This window comes from Myotis lucifugus, unplaced genomic scaffold, assembly GCF_000147115.1.
Source record: "Myotis lucifugus unplaced genomic scaffold, Myoluc2.0 scaffold_43, whole genome shotgun sequence".
Lineage (NCBI taxonomy): Eukaryota > Metazoa > Chordata > Mammalia > Chiroptera > Vespertilionidae > Myotis > Myotis lucifugus.
Window position 1 is genome coordinate 349,510 of NW_005871091.1, and position 19,284 is coordinate 368,793.

The following is a 19,284-nucleotide window of genomic DNA, read 5'->3' on the forward strand; positions in this document are numbered from 1 at the left end:
AAAATCAAATCCTGGAGATACTTACTGCTAGCTTCCCTAAATATATTAAGAATATAAAGCTCATTCCATTTTGGGATGAATGAGCCTTCCAATTCTGTACAGGCACCCTGTTAACGTAATAGTACCCTGGTTGGTCAAATTTGCTTTGAGCATTCTCATTGACATTGACACATCAGGACTTTAAAAACATTGATTTCTCCTGGGTATGTAACATTTGGTCTTAAAGCCATAAACAGTAATGGCTTTTCCTTGGGAAGAACATCCTCCCCAGTGGCCATAATGCCCCTAATAAATAAATGTGTGCATTATTAAAAGTGGAGAGCATTACGACTCTCTAGCCATCTCCCTTTGAACCTGATTGCACTATGTCAGTGTCACTGATAGGTGGATTTCCTAACAGATTTCATTATCAGCAACATGAATGTGAATTTTCTTTAGCAATTTAAAGGGAATGTACTAGATCTATATTAGCATTGTTATATCTCAAAAACTAATAGTTGTAGAATAGATATGTACAGTATGACATCACTCACATAAATCATAAATAAGACTCGGAATAGTGCCATATATTACTTATGGATTTCTGTATGTGTGAGAATGCAGTGCTCCTCAGAATGTGCATCCAAATCACCTGGGGAATCTTGATAAATGGCAAGCTCTGCCTTAGCAGGTCTTGGTGGGCCTGAGATTCTGCATTCTAACAAGCTCCCAGGGATGCCAATGCTGTGCCACCTTGGGAGAGGGTGACACAGGTAAAGGGAAACTGTCCTTCTAATCTTCTTCAGTGCATCAATGTCCTGAATTGTTTTGCTTCACGTGGTTGCTGAACCTCTGAGCTGTACTTCTGGACTCCGATGAAGGTATCCTCACCCATGAGTGGTTGTTAAAATAGGTGTTTATACGGGGACATGATGGCTGGCACCTCCTATTCCACTGTGTTGCTCATGTCAACGCAAATCAGTGATCATTTTAACTAAAAGACACACAGAGAGAAAGACGTTGACTTTTCAAACCTATATTTTCATTTTATAGAAGATCTAATAAAATCAGGGGTCAAATGAAAGTTATGGTGGAATCAGCCAGCAATAGGAGCTATGCTACTGCTTCTTGGTGCACTTTGTGCATTGGGGGTTTTCCACCATGACATTTAATGCTAAGTTGTTTTTTCATTAGTTCCGTATCACCCTTACTCTCACCACACTGTCCTCAACGCATTCTTACGGTCTGAAAGCAAATTGGTTCACGAAAGGGAAATAAACCTCTGCAAAGAGCACCACAGAATAATATCCCCAATGTAGGCAGGTGTGAATTAGGATTACTCAGTAGATCATATAGGCCACACTTCCTTCAAGAGTTAACTCTGCCAGTGTATCAGAAATACAGTGAGGACACTCTATTTTTGGCATACAGCTGGACAGGAGAAATGAGTCCTGTACTAGTTTCCTGTTAGTGCTGCAACAAATCACCACAAACTTAGTAAGTTGAAACAGTGAAAGTTTACTATACGACAGTTTTGGAAGTCAGAAGTCTGATATATAGCACACTGGACCAAAGCCATATGAGCCCCATGTCTGTCAATGTATTCAGATCATCTTCTATGTCCTTTCTTAGAGTTTTGAAATTCTCTCCTTGGTTGTCTTCTTCTGTATTCTTGGTTGTTAATTCCTACATACTTTCACCAGTCTGCTTGTTTGTTTTATAGTATACTAGAGGCCCAGTGCACGGATTCGTGCACCAGTTGGGTCCCTTGGCCTGGCCTGCAGGGATCAGGCCAAAACTGGCTCTCTGATAGCCGCCACGGGGTCCCAGATAGCGAGAGGGCGCAGGCCAGGCCTAGGGACCCCACGGGTGCATGACTGGAGCCGGGGAGGGACCTCGGGAGGGCTCCAGGGCATGTCTGGCCCATCTCACCCAGTCCTGATCAGCTGGACCCCAGCAGCAAGGTAACCTACCAGTCAGAGCATCTAGCCCCTGGAGGTGAATATCATAGCGACTGGTTGGACAGTCGAATGAGCTGTTGGACACTTAGCATATTAGGCTTTTATTATATAGGAATATTTTTATATTTAGAATTAGCCAGTTGGACTTGGTTTAGATTATCCCAATTTTGTTGGCAATATCCAAAGTATCATAGTCAGGAGACAGTCAAACATATGACTCTTCTCTCCATCATTCCTGATCAGGGTGTTGAATTTGGACACTCAATGTCCTAGAGCGTCTTCACAGCCTGTTTGACCTGATGTTGTTGGCCTTGACATCCACAAAGAACAAAAGTGTATTGTTGTCTTCTATCTTCTTCATGGCTGAGTCAGTAGTCAGGGCGAACTTGATGATAGCATAGTGGTCATTTTGTTTCTTCTGAGGGCGCTCTTCTGAGGATATTTAGGCTGCCTTTTGAGCAACAGTGTCTTGGCCAACAAAGGTGGGTGAGGCGCCGATCTTCTTTATTTTGGGAGTTTGGATGCCTTTCACCATTGCTTTCTTTGCCTTCAAAGACTTTCTTTGGTTTTGGGATGTGTGGGGGCTTCCTTCTTCACTTGGGCTTCATCTTCATGAAAAGGCTGTTTGTTTTCTAACAATTAGTGATTATCATAAGTTTTTGCTGGTATAGAGAAATGCTATTGGTTTTTGTAAGTTAATGCTTCTAGCAACCTTGATGAAATTTTTTATAGTTATAAAGAAATTAGTTCCAATACTTTGTGGATTCTGTTGGTTTTATAGGTATTTGGTCATATTATTGCAAATGTCAACGTATCTCTTCTAATACTTATGCTTCTTTCTCTCTTTTTTCCCCCTCCTCTTGTAATTTTAGCCAGAACCTCCTAGGATACTTAATAATGAAACCATGCGTCAAACCGGTTTGGCTCAGTGGATAGAGCGTCAGCCTGCGGACTGAAGGGTCCCGGGTTCGATTCCGGTCAGGGGCATGTACCTTGGTTGTGGGCACATCCCCAGTGGGGGGTGTGCAGGAGGCAGCTGATCGATGTTTCTCTCTCATCGATGTTTGTAGCTCTCTGTCCCTCTCCCTTCCTCTCTGTGGAAAATCAATAAAATATATTTTTAAAAAAATAATGAAACCATGTTTTCTATGCCAGATGTTGATATGGAACTATGGCCCATAGGCCAAATCCTGCCCTCTGCCTGTTTTTGTATTGCCTGTGAGTCAAGATATTTGCAATCAATGCAAAATTAGGAACAGTGTTTTCAAGCCCAATGAAGCAGATTTCCAAAAATTTTATTTCAAAAAAGAATCCATTCCTCTCACTAATAGATTTGTATTTTCAAAACAAATTATACTCAATATTTAATTTAAAATTTTATTTGAAATGTGGACACGTGTTTTCTCTATTATTCTATTAGTACCTACACAATATCTTTAATTTTGCCTCTTGACCTGCAAGACCTAAAATGTGTCCTATCCTGCCCTTTAGAGAAAATGTTTGCTGGCTCTTCTCCGTACCATGGCCTCTCCCCTGACTGCTATTTGCTATAGTTATCTGTTATGCACTGACCACCCCCCCACCCCAAATGCACAATTTTGTCCAAACAAACCCCTCAGAGTGCCTTCAATAAAATGGGCATTAAATTATCTAATCGTGGGATCCAGGAGATATTTTTAAGTTGTCCTCTTACTGTTCCCCTTGAATGACTTAAAGCTGAAAGGAGGAAATGCAGATAAATGTCAAATAAACTTCCAGAGTCAATATCAAATCAGGACACCATGATGTTATTTGGGGTTCCAAAAGCAACAATGAAGACTCCAGGTCTCCTGTCCCAGCTGAGGGGACTTTGTCATCTGAGTCTCTGGCCCCAGGACAGACTTTAGTTGGAACTGTCTGTTCCTGCCCATGAAGACACCAACGGTTGGTTGTTCTTAAAAGTTAGCTTTTCTGAAACATTGTTCTGTTGCTTACAAGACATGTATGATGGCTCTGTTTGGTGATTAGAATAATAGAAAATCGCTGGCTGACCCATTGTTAAGGAAAGACAGAGGGCTGGAGAGTCAGCTTGCTGAGGAGAGCCTGGCCAGGGCAGAAGTCCTGGGAAGCTGCACTGACAGTGAGGACCCGCATGGTAGGGTTTGGCCGGTGACACAGCCTGTGAAAGAATTCACAATTGAGAGGAGAGATTGATATAGATAGGAAGTTTATTTTACTTTCCACAAAGGGAAAGGTCCAAGTATTGCCAGTCAATACAGGGCAAGAAACAAATGATGGCCTGCTCTTTTAAGCAGAGGCTGTTGATAAGCAACAAGATAGGGAGGGGCGTTTTGGGCTGAAGTTGAGCAGACATTAGGAGCCGTGTTGAAAAGTTATTGTGTTTTGTATGTTTTACAGGAGACAATCCTGCACATGTCTAGGGAGGTGTCTTATCAGTATTTTTCCCAAGCTTTGAAACATGCTTAGAGCAAAAATTATGAAGAGTTCAAAGGGGAGAGAGGAAGGGAACTTTCTATTAACTAGAGACTCCTTGGTGTGAATTATCCTTGAGTTCTAAAAACAGCGGGAAGAGAGGCATGCAAGAATGTAGCCTTGAGAGTAGCTTATCTTGTCTTGCAGTTTGAACAGAGGGGCCGTTTGATTCAAAAGAGCGGACTATCTTGGTGTTTAATTACCAGGTGCTTCTCATAAATTGTGGAAGGCTAAAGCAAAGGGGGAATAAAAGGCCTTTTTTTTTGTCCTTACACCATTTGCCAGGATTCCCACCACCACCTTTAGTTTCCCAGCTTTCTGTTAAACCTGAATGCTTATGCACACAGATTTCCTCAGGCACCCAGGAGCAATGCTGTCTTTGAACCCTTTGTATGGAATACTCCACACTCAGATATCTGCATGGCCTGCCCCCTCACGGCATTCTGGTCCCTGTGTGTCACCTGACACAGAGGACTCCTCTGAACTCAAGCATGAAGTAGTGCCCTTTCCCTACCTCCCTTGACTGACCTCTCATACTGATTTGTTCACAGCCTGGACCAACTTGCTAGAAGTTAAGTGCAATGAAGTCAAGGAACTGATTTTGTTCACTGCAATAGTCAACACCCGAAACAGTGCTTAGCTCTACGACACAGGCACTCTGTGCTATTGATCTCATCAGTAGACTTCCCTGACCTCCACGGGACAGCCTTGTGGTCTGCTTTGACCAGTTGAAAATCCCCGTGTTATCTGCATCAGGGTTTCTGACAGCTCTCTAGGTGATTCAAAAGTGCAGCCAAAGTTGAAAAACATTCACGTAATGATAGAATGAGTTGGTGTCACCACTTATGTCTACAGTAGAATCAAAGAGCTAGAGCCATGGAGAGGGGGTGCCTGAACTGCCCTAAACAAAGTTCTGCAGATGGGGGTGATGATCACAGTTTGGCCCAGGTCCTCTGAAGAACTCCAGAGAATGGTTTAGACCCCTCCCAGGGGACCATTCCAATGCCCCCGGCTCAGGCTTGTCTTCCCTGAAGTTGGGCCTGCACCTCAAAGTGGGCATTACCTGGAGCCTGAGCCTCTATCCAGGGATGTCCGAGGGAGGCCTGGCGCCTCCTGGTGGCTGAACGCACGCATCGCAACCACCTCCTCTTGAGCACTGTATGAAAAGAGCCAGATGCCCTGAGGGTCTTTACTGAATTGGGCACTAAGAGACTACAGGCCACTTTGGGAGGCCTCTTTCAGAAAGCCTGGGGCCCACACTGGCTTCCTCAGGTTCTCTGCAGGACCGGAAAGCCAGATCAGCGGGGAGCATGAAGGAAAAAGCAATCCAAGGAGGCTGTGGGGAAAGGAGAAGTATGAGGCTGCAGCTGGCCTCCCTAAAGGGATGCTTTTAGAAGAGCCTGCAGCCAGCTGGTGGGTTGTTAGAGGTAGCCTCCCAAATGTGTCTGGGAACCACAAGCCTTTGCTTTCAGAACTCAGGGCCCATCAGAATCTGGACTTCACAACCAGGGTCTGCTGGTCAACCAGTATCCAGCAAGATGTGCGTGGATTCTTTTGGAGACTTTACTCCCAATCAGCCAACTCCAGTGCCTTTAGGAACTTAGAAAGCAGCACCTCCCATAATAGCCCAGGGCCTTAGCCCAGCCTCTTCTCTGAGGCCTGTGTATCAGTGTAGGGCTGGAAGTCATCAGTTCTGTCTTCCAAAGATAGGCATTTCACTGATAAATATCAGAAATGAAAAATCATGTTCATAAAATTCAGAGGTTCCCTGTGCAAATGCTAACCGCAAAGTTATTTCCTATTGTTAATAATAGTTTTCCTGAGGTATAATTGACAATCAACTGCACATATTTAAAGCATAAAATTTGAGCACTGGCTGAGTAGCTCAGTTGGTAGGAGCATCATTCCATACACCTAGAGGTGGTGGGTTCGATTCTCAGTTGGGGCACATACCTAGGTTGCAGGTTTGATCCCTGGTCAAGGTGCATATGGAAGGCAACAGTGATGTCCCCCACCTTCTCCTTTTCTCTCTCTCTAAAAATCAATAAAAACATATCCTTAGATGAGGATTAAAAAATATTAAAGTATGAAATTTGATAAGTTTTTACAGGGAGATGCCCATGAAACCACCACCATGGTCAGGATAGGGAGCTTACCCATGGTCCTCTGTAGTTTCCTTTGTGCCCTTGTGATCCCTCCCTCCCACTGTGCCACTGAAAGCCCCAGGCAAGCCCTAGTTGGTTTGACTCAGTGAATAGATTGTCGGCCTGCGGACTGAAGGGTCCCAGGTTCGATTCTCGTCAAGGGCACATGCCTGGGTTGAGGTCTCAATCCCCAGTGTGGGGCCTGCAGGAGGCAGCCAATCAATGAGTCTCTCTCATCATTGATGTTTCTCTCTCTTCCTCTCTGGAATCAATAAAAATATTTTTTTAAAGAAAAAAACAAAGAACTAAAAGACTGGGAAAACATTCTGTGGCATATGCCTTCATTTCTGGTTTTCCCTTGGGGCATAGAGTGGCAGTGCCCAGAAGCATACAGTTGCAATATGGTGCTCTGGTGTGGGTACAGAGTTAGGAGGTTGGAGGGATGGGATACAGATGGTGGGGCAGCATCGTAGCTGACTCTTCCCTCAGCCTTGTAGCCCAGTTCATCTTGCAAACCTGGTTGCTCACAGGATACCATCTATTCTTAGAGAGAATCAACTAGACAATATGAATTGCACAGCCTTTGCCACCATTCATCAAATTCAGTTCCTCTATCTTAGGGGCAGGACAGTCTACAGCTCACCCATGGTGCCTAAAGTTATATGAACATCAAAATACCAAAATGAAATGTGGTCCCACTTTGTTGGGTTAGTTCATATGCTTGATTGGATGTTGGTTAAGCATGACCTTGGGATCACTTTGGAAAGCAGGCCACAGACAGAATGCCACAGTTCCTACGCTCAGTGCTTTGTGCACAGCTCCTCCCATGACACTGGCCTCTTTCTGTTTTAGGGGGTGCAAAAGGGAACCATTAGCACAAGCCAGGAATGAGCCATAGCTCTTAACCAAACCCAGTAGCAGGCACAGGAGCCTAAATCACAACATCCCTCTCCCCAAGAATCCCCTTCCCATATACTCTCCACATCTCCACACCTGCCTAACCTTCAAGACCTCCCCCAAAACCCACTTTCCCAGGAACAATTTTATGACTCCACAGCCCAGTTGGCCAGACATTAGTCTGAGGGTTCTACACACACCATCCCATTGGATCCCCATAGCAATCTATGGACAGGTATGATTATCCTCATCAAGAGGACACTAAGACTCTGCGAGGTTAAATTTGTCCTCCTGGCTTCCAAATGACAGCAATAGGAATGAAACCCGGTACATGATTCCAAAGCCTATGTTCTTAAGCACTTTCTACATGATGTCACCGCCCCAGCATCACCCCTTTTTCTGACCCACGATGGTCTGGACGTGGTCCCACTTTGTTGGATTAGTTCACATACTTGTAGAATGAAGTTTTTCTTGAGTATGTAAAGCATTTCTCCACCTTCATTGAAAGTTGCTTGAAGAAGGGGATGACAACTTCTACTTCTCCCTTTCTCTTGGGGGTCTATGGTATATATCGAGGTATATGGATTCATTAAACATTGGTTCATTCAACGTGGTTGAATTCAGACAATAAGGAAAAGGAATTAAAATGTGCTCAGGACAGACACCATACTTTCAAGACATTATTTTATCCAATCCCATTCTAATCTGGAATGCTTTGTGATGGTCCTATCATCTTTATTTATTTATTTTTAAATCTATTTGTACTGATTTCAGAGACGAAGGGAGAGGGAGAGAGAGATAGAAACATCAATGATGAGAGAGAATCATTGATTGGCTGCCTCCTGCACGCCCCCTACTGGGGGTCGAGCCAGCCACCTAGGCACGTGTCCTTGACTGGAATTGAGCCCAGGCCCTTCAGTCTGCAGGCTGACGCTCTATCCACTGAGCCTAACCAGTTAGGGTGGTCTTATCATCTTTAGTAGAGATAGTTTCTTTGCTTCTGAGGCTAGTTAAGATGGAGTAACTCACCCGTTTCCACACACCGTGTGCATAGTGGAAAATGGATCGTCCACACATTCTATTTCCCAGTTCTATTCCATTTCTGACACACATAATTGGCTTTCTGATTTCACAGTTAACTCAGGTTCCAAAAGGCAGCCTTTTATGATATCCACTATTTTTTTGAGTGTTCCTTTTGTTTAATTACAGGTCACTAAGTAGATCTAATAGAGATGAGATTGACAGAAGCAATCTTGGCGTCACATCAATGAATACAGACCATTCATGGAGTAGGAGGAGAAAGGTGCTGCCCCGTGGACAAAAAACTGGACCCAGAATGAATATAAAGACAGAGGATTTGGGGAGTGGAGGCACCATCAGGGAAAGACTCACTCCAAGTGCCTGTAGCTGAGTCGGTGTCGTCTCTCCCAAGATGAAGCTGCTGCTGATGTGTCTGGGGCTGACTCTGGTCTGTGCCCATCATGGAGGAAACCATGATGTTGTGACAAGTAACTTCGATATGTCAAAGGTAGAGCTGGGGGAGTATAGGGTCTTCTGACTTTGGGGGTGGTTTGGGAGATTCTGAAGCAAGATGGCCCTACTGGAGGGCAAGAGGTTTTTGACATATTGGACAAAGGGGGTGGTTTCTGATCTTGGACAAAAAGCAGTCGTAAGATGTGGAAAAATAATAACACTTGGGGACCTCCATTCTCATTGGAGGTCAGTGGAAGGAGACTTTCATGTGGAGTCAACTGACCTGGGTTCTAATTCCATCTCCATATCACCACTATGAGTCCTGGCCCATAGGCCAGAGTTCAAGAATACAGATGTTTATGTGGTATCCCCTCTCTTCTTTTCTTACCCATTTTAATGGGTTTTTTTGCAGATTTCAGGGGAGTGGTATTCCATTCTCTTGGCCTCAGACGTGAAGGAAATGATAGAAGAAAATGGTAGCATGAGAGTTTTTGTGGAATCCATCCAAGTCTTGGACAACTCTTCCTTGTCATTTAAATTTCACATGAAGTAAGTATGGCTTATTTTTTCTTTGGGGAAAAAAACCCCAAAAGCCTGACTGTGGTGTTGGACCACTAAACACACGCACACACACACACTCACTCATGTGTACACTCACATTGTGGGCTTGTATCCAAAATCAGAGTCATTTATCAGGCACTGATCCATGACATAATGAACTGAGAATTCAGAGATAAGAATTGGTGACAGGAATAAGTTTAATTGGGAGTAGGGGAGTTCAGAGATTGAGGGGTATCAAAATCATAAGAAATGTGGCAATACCATTGGTTAAGTGCATAGGATTGGGGGTCAACAACCTAGCTATCTCTTGAAATGATCTCTTACTAGTTGTGTGACCTAGAAATTTTATCTCTATCCACTCAATTTCCCTTGGGTAAAAGAGGATGATAATAATTCTCTCTCATGGATTTCTTTTTTGTGAAACAATGTTTATTGAGCACTTATCTCAGAGGTGGCACTTCTGAAAACTCAACTGATTATCTAGGCAAGTAGCTATGTATATATATAAAACCCTAATATTCAAGTAGTCCGAATGGTGGAACAGCCAAACAGCCAAACAACCAAACAACCAGTCGCTGTGACGTGCACTGACCACCGGGGGTCAGGTGTGGAATATGGCGGGCATCAGCAGCAAGAGGCAGAGGGAAGAACATGGTGGGCTTTGGCTGTAGCGGGGTGGTGGTACAGGTGAGTGGGGACGCTAGACCAAGGTGGGGCACTGGTCGCTGTCATCAGGGCGAGCCTCTGGTGGTTACTGAAAATTCTTTGTTCTCTCATGCCGCAGTAAAAGTGACGTCAGTAGTAGACTCTTTCTTAAAGTAGCAAGTAAAGTGAAATAAGGTAAATAAAAGCTGTACCAAAATGTTCTACAGTTAATTGGAATCAGACACTCAAGTAGCAGGTGGAGTGTGAGGGAGCCAGACCCATCAATATCTCTTGGGCATCAGCTCATTCTGTTTTACAGGGTCAATGGAGAGTGCACTGAAATTTCTTTCATTTGTGATGAAACAGAAGAAAAGGGTGTATATAGTGTTGAATGTAAGTATACATTAAGAAGTGTTCAGCCCTAGCCGGTTTGGCTCAGTGGATAGAGTGCTGGCCTGCAGACTGAAGGGTCCCAGGTTCGATTCCGGCGAAGGGCACATGCCCAGGTTGCGTGCTCGATCCCCAGTCGGGGGCATGCAGGAGGCAGCCAATCAATGATTCTCTCTCATCACTGATGTTTCTATCTCTTTCTCTCCCTCTTCCTTCCTCTCTGAAATCAATAAAGAAATATATATTTTTAAATGTGTTCATAAATTCTATTTCAATTGCAAGAAAATTACTAAATCCCAATATCATTTGTATCTTGATTAATTCTTGATTGATGCTTATTTAGGTAATGTAAATGGGGCCATCTAATAGCCAATATCCTCAATTTGGGAGAACCTGGTGTGTAAAAGCCAAAATATGGTACATAATATCATCAGAACAAGGTGGCAATGTGGTCATATGCACCACCTACAACAAAAGAAAATAGGCACACACAAAAAGGAAATTTTTCTCATAGCTTTTCATTTCCTGCCCACTTGGTTGATTTTTGGTGGCCACTAACAGCAAATTGCTCACATAGAGTGCTGTGTATATAATGCCAGAGGGTTTATAGACAGGACAGAGACACATAGTTGGCAGAGATGGCCGAGGGACCTAGGTGAGCTTAATAGAAGGTAAGTTGCAGCTGTGGCTGAATTTTTTACCACTAGCAATCAATGTACTACTGCTTGTCAGTTCTACACTTAGAAGTCACCAGATGAAGCCTAAGGAGATGCAAATGGCAGACATTAGCTCTTACTCTATATCTCTTCCAGGGTATGCACTTATATTTGCTCTGTGAAAGAGAATAGGTAACGAATTTCACTTGAGTTCTATGCACTAAAGAAGTTCTGAGTTGTGTTCTCTTTTCCCCACAGATGATGGATACAATACATTTCACATAACTGAAGCTGTCTATGGTGACTATCTTATTTTGTATCTCAGTAATGTTAAGAATGATGAAGAAGCCCAAGTGATGGAGTTCTATGGTAGAGTATTTTTATGTGGATATTCACCTTAGAGGGTAAAGGAGACAAAATGATCCTTCCAATCTTATCCTGGGCCATCTCTCCTCCCCTGAAGAGAGGGGCTCACCTTGGGTAATCCTTCAGGCTCAGTGATGGAAAGATGATGAAATTTCTCATCATGCCAGAAGGGTATCCTAAAAATGTCAAGTTCAAGACAGGAGATAGCCCATCCCTGACTTCTGCCTAAGCACCAATTGGTGCCAGTCATCTGCCCCCAAGAGCCTCAATGACCAAGACACAGGACCCAGCAGTTATTGTCACTCTTCCCCACAGCCCGAAAACCAAATGTGAGCCCAAAACTCAAGGAAAGGTTTAGAAAACTTTGCCAAAAAAATGGAATTACTAAGAAAAACATACTGGACTTGACCAAAGTCGGTAAGTTTAGTTATTTCTGGTTTTCTCTTCCTAAATTCCCATGTTACTGGGTGGAGAAATGCAAGAGAAGGTAACACCTCCAATCAGGCCCCTCTGTCCTGACCTGGGAAATCATTTGATCTCTTGCTGAAAAATAAATGGGTTGGTGTTTGTGCTCTGCTCTGTCTCTGCAGATCGCTGTCTCCAGGCTCGAGGGAGCCATGATGCCCAGGCCTCCAGGTTGGTGATGTCTGATGGAGAGGGGTTAGCCCAGGGACCATTGCCTTCCAAAACCTTAGGGGTTTGTGACCAAAGATTACAATAACAATAGTTGGGCAAGGAAGCTTGTGGGATGAGCTTGAAATTTGGAGTTCGTGGGTCCCATGAGCTGTAGAGCAAATGACCTATGCAATGAAAAGGAAAACAATGACATGTACCTTGCAGAGTTACTGTGTGGATATCCTGCTGGTAAAAGTAAAGTCCTAAAAGTAAAATCATTAAGTCTTGGAATTTGCAATAGGAAAAGAATACTAGGGTGTGAACATGAAACCCAAATACATTTCCATCTTCCAAGGCCAAAATGTGTGGTCTCACCCTCCAATATTTGGTAATACTTTATCTCTGCACATCCTTAGCTTCTAATCTGGAAACAGAGCTCTCTGACCTTCCAATTGTCTTTCATCTGAAAAATAGGCTCTGACTTTCATCTGTTTCCTACCTTAGCTTTATTTTGCCCTGATTTGCCCTGATCCTAAAATTCTCTTTCTCAAGGAGATACTGAGAGACAATTGCTGCTGAGGCTGATACTGGCTCACCATGTTTCAGGACATGCCTCCACATCCCAGCTTCCCTACATTATCCAGATAATATATGGGAATATATTAGCAACTATGGCCTGCATAAAGTCAGCATTTAATACAAGGTAGCTATGGTTTGCCATTCTTCCTCAATTTATCAAAAAATTCCTCAAAACATTTAATGCTGAGAATGGCAGAAACAAGCCTAGGGTCCTTCATGGATTATTCCTCTCTCTTTCTCATAGACTCAGCTCAGGAAAGGTTAAGGAATAGAAAAACAACAACAACCAGCCATTGATTCAATGACCTCCTTCCCCCTATTCTGGAAAGAAACATAGGTTGCAGTACAGACTGATATCTATTTCCTCACCATTTTTCTCTGTAATAAAAATTCTCTTTGTCTTCAATTCAACCCAGGAAGAGCTTAATGAGTTTCTGTGTTCTCTCTCATCTGCTTGTTTAGTGCTGAGTGAATGCTTCCTCACCTGGGCTCCAGGATCTTCATTCCATGGTCCCTGTGTCAGCCTGTGAAAAGGTCTGCAACCTGATCTCCATCACTATCATCCAAGAAGGCCTTATCTCTGAATCTAAAGGATCTTCTCTAATTGTCTAGACAGACTCAACAATTCACCAAGAATCAAAGGTTTCCTCCAAATTTCTGACTCTGTTTGCCATACCCAGCACTCTACCGTGAATAAGACCTCCTGAACCTGATCAATAAATGATTAGTCGTGCAGTCATGTGATTGTCTTTGTGTGTGAAAGAGACATGGGGTTGATGGCAAGGGAATGAGGGGACTTCATGGCCCTGTACCCATAATGGTCCTCTAGCTTCTCAGAATCTTCCTGAATTTCAGGATTCTCCCTCCCCAGCAGTCAGTCTCTGTCCCGGTGATGCTGGTTGCCTTTTGATTGGCCTATTTCTTAATGATCCAATAAAACAAACTGTGAGACTTGCCCTATAATTTGCCCTGATCCTAGAATTCTCTTTCTCAAGGGAGTACTGAGAGACAGTTGCTACTGAGGCTGATCTGGGCTCACCAAGTTTCAGGACAAACCTCCACATCCCAGCTTCCCTACATCATCCATTCTATACACAGTCGGCATCCTTTCATGCTCTCAGAAAACCTCCTTCAACCCGAGCTGTTATCGACTGTGAGCATGTTAAGTGAGGTACCAGGAAATGTGAGCAATAGAGATCTTTAGCCATCTGTACTTGGTACAGTCAAGAATCACCAAGGAGTCTAAAGGTCTTAACCTCTTTTGGGGGGATCTTATGGGATTTGGAGAAAGGAAAGTTAAGGTTCTTCCTCCATCTATAATACTTTTCTTACATCCAATGATAAAAACAGTGTCAAAATGGCACATTGGTGCTGGAACAGAGCTACATGAGGGTGGGTTGTCATTCACGAAGTATATCTCAGTCATTATGGTCATAAGCTTAATGACAGGTAGGCCCAGTTGTTCTGTTGGACATAAACAATCTCATAAAACATCAACATCAGACAAGGTCACTCTGAGATCATTTAAGCCAGATTATCGTGCAATCCAAAATCATGTCTCTCTCTCAACTAAAATGAGTGACTGCTGATTCTTTATCAAGTACCAGTATAGCTTTATATTCATGCTTATCTTCATTTCTTGTAGATAAGATTTATGGATGTACTCAATTGTAGACTTACCGCTGACTTCTGACAACCCCTAACCTATAGCTTCCTTAGATCTCCCCCAAATCCTGTAGTAGATTCTTTCTAACACACTCTGAGTCACCCACGGTTCCTCATGGTGAGCATACTGCATAGCTGCAATCAACCCAAACTTTTCAACTACAAGTATGTCCCTGGTGGTCTTTTTTGATGAGTATTAACCTTTCTAGGACTAGACCCCGGGTTTACTCCATGCATGTGCCCCCTGAAATTCTGTGAAGCACCAAATTGAATCACAAATTCAGGACCTGGTTTAATCTTTGCATTCTTTGGGGCTAGGACACAGGGTGCCTCCAAGTATTTTGGCCTAAGAGGGCGGGGCGGGGTGGGGGGGTGGGGATGGGATTGCCATTTACTCCAGTCAAGTGGAGGAACCAGCTTAGTAGGGAGTGTAAAATATCTTTGTTTGAACATTCATTAGTTTATCTAGCTAGGATGATTTAAAAAATAATGAGAGACCCAATAGTAATCTAGTATGGTTTAATGAAGATAGAATTAATTTGACTATCCCAAGCACAACCAGAAGAGAGCATTCCAAGTTGGCAACTCCATTCCACACAGTCATTCAGGAACCCAGTTCTTTCTAGCTGGTTTCTCATGTCACCCTAGGGCATTGTCCTCATGTGTGTGGCCAAAGCTGAGTTTCAAAAAGTAAGGGATCAGAGAATATGCTGGAAGCATGGTCTTATGTCCACGGTCCTCTGAGCCTTGGTTCTGGGAGGTTATCCCTTTTCCATACCCCCACCGGCACTCCCACCCTCTGCTTGTGCAGGCTCAGAGAGATTATTTTGAAGATTAAGGAGTCACATGGTTTTGCTATAGGCCAGACCTAAATTCCTTTAGCAGTGCAAATTCCTAAAAAACTTAGCAGACTTCAGGTACATTCATCGCTTGACTTCTCTGTGTACAGAAAACCAGGCACCAAAATTTTTACTAGTTATAAAGTTAGGCCCCCAAACTTGTATTTTCTAAATTGACTTTTATGCCCTACCTACCCCTTCTGCTTTTTGTAACTTAATGGAGGCCACCTAAAACAATGGCTTTGGGTGGAATGGGCCTTTAACCCCTTCTTTGCCAGGAGGCATGCAACCTTTCAAGGCAGCAGCATTATCTCCTCTGAGACTAGACTTCCACTTCACAGCCACTATCTGCAACTGCCTCACTTTGGGGTAAGACACCCTCATTCAACTTGGAAGCAGGCTTCAGGCAGAGGGGCATACCTTAGCAAAGCTGTGCTATCTCCTCTCTCTACTTGCAGCCTAACTGGCTGTAGCACATGCCCTACCCTCTCATAACTTTTGTTGAAAGCTTCAGGAAGTCATGGACACAGTACCAGTATTCCAACATCCTGAATCTTTCCTTCTGCTTCTCCAGGTTCTACCGCCTGTGTCAGCACACTGTCTCTTTCCCAAGGTACAGCAGACAACCATGTGACCTAATGTTTTCCCAGCATGGAATGACACTTCCCAGCTTCCAGGCTGTGATAGCTTTATCTGTGATGCCCAACACTGGCCTTCCTCCAGTAAACTAGCCACATATTTTAGGTTCCCTCAATCGCTTCAGCTAGTAAGTCTCTACCATATCCCATATTCTTGTGAATGAGCATTGGTTAATCAAACTCATGAGAAAGCCAGACATTTCTTTGTTCATGAAGATCTAGGTCCAGTAATGGGCCTCTGAAACGTACAGCAATTTATGCCTTATAAAAATCAAATCCTGGAGATGCTTACTGCTAGCTTCCCTAAATATATTAAGAATATAAAGCTCATTCCATGTTGGGATGAATGAGCCTTCCTATTCTATACAGACACCCTGTTAATGTAATAGTACCCTGGTTGGTCAAATTTGCTTTGAGCATTCTCATTGACATTGACACATCAGGACTTTAAAAACATTGATTTCTCCTGGGTATGTAACATTTGGTCTTTTTAAAAAATATATATTTTATTGATTTTTTACAGAGAGGAGGGGAGAGGGATAGAGAGTTAGAAACATCGATGAGAGAGAAACATTGATCAGCTGCCTCCTACACACTCCCTACTGGGGATGTGCCCGCAATCGAAGTACATGCCCTTGACTGGAATCGAACCCGGGACCCTTGAGTCCACAGGCTGACTCTCTATTCACCGAGCCAAACCGGTTAGGGCACATTTGGTCTTAAAGCCATAAACAGTAATGGCTTTTCCTTGGGAAGAACATCCTCCCCAGTGGCCATAATGCCCCTAATAAATAAATGGGTGCATTTTTAAAAGTGGAGAGCATTACTACTCTCTAGCCATCTCCCTTTGAACCTGATTGCACTATGTCAGTGTCACTGATAGGTGGATTTCCTAACAGATTTCATTATCAGCAACATGAATGTGAATTTTCTTTAGCAATTTAAACGAAATGTACACTAGATCTATATTAGCATTGTTATATCTCAAAAGCTAATAGTTGTAGAATAGATATGTACAGTATGACATCACTCACATAAATCATAAATAAAACTCGTAATAGTGCCATATATTACTTATGGATTTCTGTATGTGTGAGAATGCAGTGCTCCTCAGAATGTGCATCCAAATCACTTGGGGAATCTTGATAAATGGCAAGCTCTGCCTTAGCAGGTCTTGGTGGGCCTGAGATTCTGCATTCTAACAAGGTCCCAGAGATGCTAATGCTGTGCCACCTTGAGAGAGGGTGACACAGGTAAAGGGAAACTGTCCTTCTAATCTTCTTCAGTGCATCAATGTCCTGAATTGTTTTGCTTCACCTGGGTGCTGGAACCTCTGAGCTGTACTTCTGGATTCCCATGAAGGTATCCTCACCCATGAGTGGTTGTTAAAATAGGTGTTTATATGGGGACATGATGGCTGGCACCTCCTATTCCACTGTGTTGCTCATGCCAACGCAGATCAGTGATCATTTTAATTAAAAGACACACAGAGAGAAAGACGTTGACTTTTCAAACCTATATTTTCATTTTATAGAAGATCTAATAACATCAGGGGTCAAATGAAAGTTATGGTGGAATCAGCCAGCAATAGGATCTATGCTACTGCTTCTTGGTGCACTTTGTGCATTGGGGGTTTTCCACCATGACATTTAATGCTAAGTTGTTTTTTCATTAGTTCCGTATCACCCTTACTCTCACCACACTGTCCTCAACACATTCTTACGGTCTGAAAGCAAATTGGTTCACGAAAGGGAAATAAACCTCTGCAAAGAGCACCACAGAATAATATCCCCAATGTAGGCAGGTGTGAATTAGGATTACTCAGTAGATCATATAGGCCACACTTCCTTCAAGAGTTAACTCTGCCAGTGTATCAGAAATACAGTGAGGACACTCTATTTTTGGCATACAGCTGGACAGGAGAAATGGGTCCTGTACTAGTTTCCTGTTAGTGCTGCAACAAATCACCACAAACTTAGTAAGTTGAAACAGTGAAAGTTTACTATACGACAGTTTTGGAAGTCAGAAGTCTGACATATAGCACACTGGACCAAAGCCATATGAGCCCCATGTCTGTCAATGTATTCAGATCATCTTCTAAGTCCTTTCTTAGAGTTTTGAAATTCTCTCCTTGGTTGTCTTCTTCTGTATTCTTGGTTGTTAAGTCCTACATACTTTCACCAGTCTGCTTGTTTGTTTTATAGTATACTAGAGGCCCAGTGCACGGATTCGTGCACCAGTTGGGTCCCTTGGCCTGGCCTGCAGGGATCAGGCCAAAACTGGCTCTATGATATCCGCCACAGGGTCCCAGATTGCGAGAGGGCGCAGGCCAGGCCTAGGGACCCCACGGGTGCATGACCAGGGCTGGGGAGGGACCTCGGGAGGGCTCCAGGGCATGTCTGGCCCATCTCACCCAGTCCTGATCAGCTGGACCCCAGCAGCAAGGTAACCTACCAGTCAGAGCATCTAGCCCCTGGAGGTGAATATCATAGCGACTGGTTGGACAGTCGAATGAGCGGTTGGACACTTAGCATATTAGGCTTTTATTATATAGGAATATTTTTATATTTAGAATTGGCCAGTTGGACTTGGTTTAGATTATCCCAATTTTGTTGGCAATATCCAAAGTATCATAGTCAGGAGACAGTCAAACATATGACTCTTCTCTCCATCATTCCTGATCAGGGTGTTGAATTTGGACACTCAATGTCCTAGAGCGTCTTCACAGCCTGTTTGACCTGATGCGTGTTGGCCTTGACATCCACAAAGAACAAAGTGTATTGTTGTCTTCTATCTTCTTCATGGCTGAGTCAGTAGTCAGGGCGAACTTGATGATAGCATAGTGGTCATTTTGTTTCTTCTGAGGGCGCTCTTCTGAGGATATTTAGGCTGCCTTTGGAGCAACAGTGTCTTGGCCATCAAAGGTAGGCGAGGTGCGGATCTTCTTTATTTTGTGACTTTGGACGCATTTCACCACTGCTTTCTTTGCCTTCAAAGCCTTTCTTTGGTTTTGGGAAGTGTGGGGGCTTCCTTCTTCACTTTGGGCTTCATCTTCATGAAAAGGCTGTTTGTTTTCTAACAATTAGTATTATCATAAGTTTTTGCTGGTATAGAGAAATGCTATTGGTTTTTGTAAGTTAATGCCTCTAGCAACCTTGATGAAATTTTTTATAGTTATAAAGAAATTAGTTCCAATACTTAGTAGATTCTGTTGGTTTTATAGGTATTTGGTCATATTATTGCAAATAATGTCAATGTATCTCTTCTAATACTTATGAATACTTATGCTTCTTTCTCTCTTTTTTCCCCCTCCTCTTGTAATTTTAGCCAGAACCTCCTAGGATACTTAATAATGAAACCATGCGTCAAACCGGTTTGGCTCAGTGGATAGAGCGTCAGCCTGC

At 43.3% G+C, this 19,284-nt stretch overlaps 1 protein-coding gene and 1 long non-coding RNA gene across 2 annotated transcripts; both read left to right on the forward strand.

The window, feature by feature from the left end:
• The first annotated feature begins 8,823 nt into the window (after positions 1 to 8,823).
• Positions 8,824 to 11,579, forward strand: LOC102438294 (allergen Fel d 4-like). The gene is made up of 4 exons (XM_014455237.2): positions 8,824 to 8,981; positions 9,339 to 9,475; positions 10,452 to 10,525; positions 11,437 to 11,579. The coding sequence occupies exons 1-4, from the start codon at positions 8,886 to 8,888 to the stop codon at positions 11,577 to 11,579; spliced, it is 450 nt and encodes a 149-aa protein (XP_014310723.1). The 5' UTR covers positions 8,824 to 8,885.
• Positions 11,580 to 11,745: 166 nt separating this feature from the next.
• On the forward strand, positions 11,746 to 13,465 carry LOC106697031. Its single transcript, XR_001348050.2, has 3 exons — positions 11,746 to 11,961; positions 12,135 to 12,180; positions 13,201 to 13,465. It is a non-coding gene; the product is annotated as an uncharacterized LOC106697031 (long non-coding RNA).
• Positions 13,466 to 19,284: the final 5,819 nt, after the last annotated feature.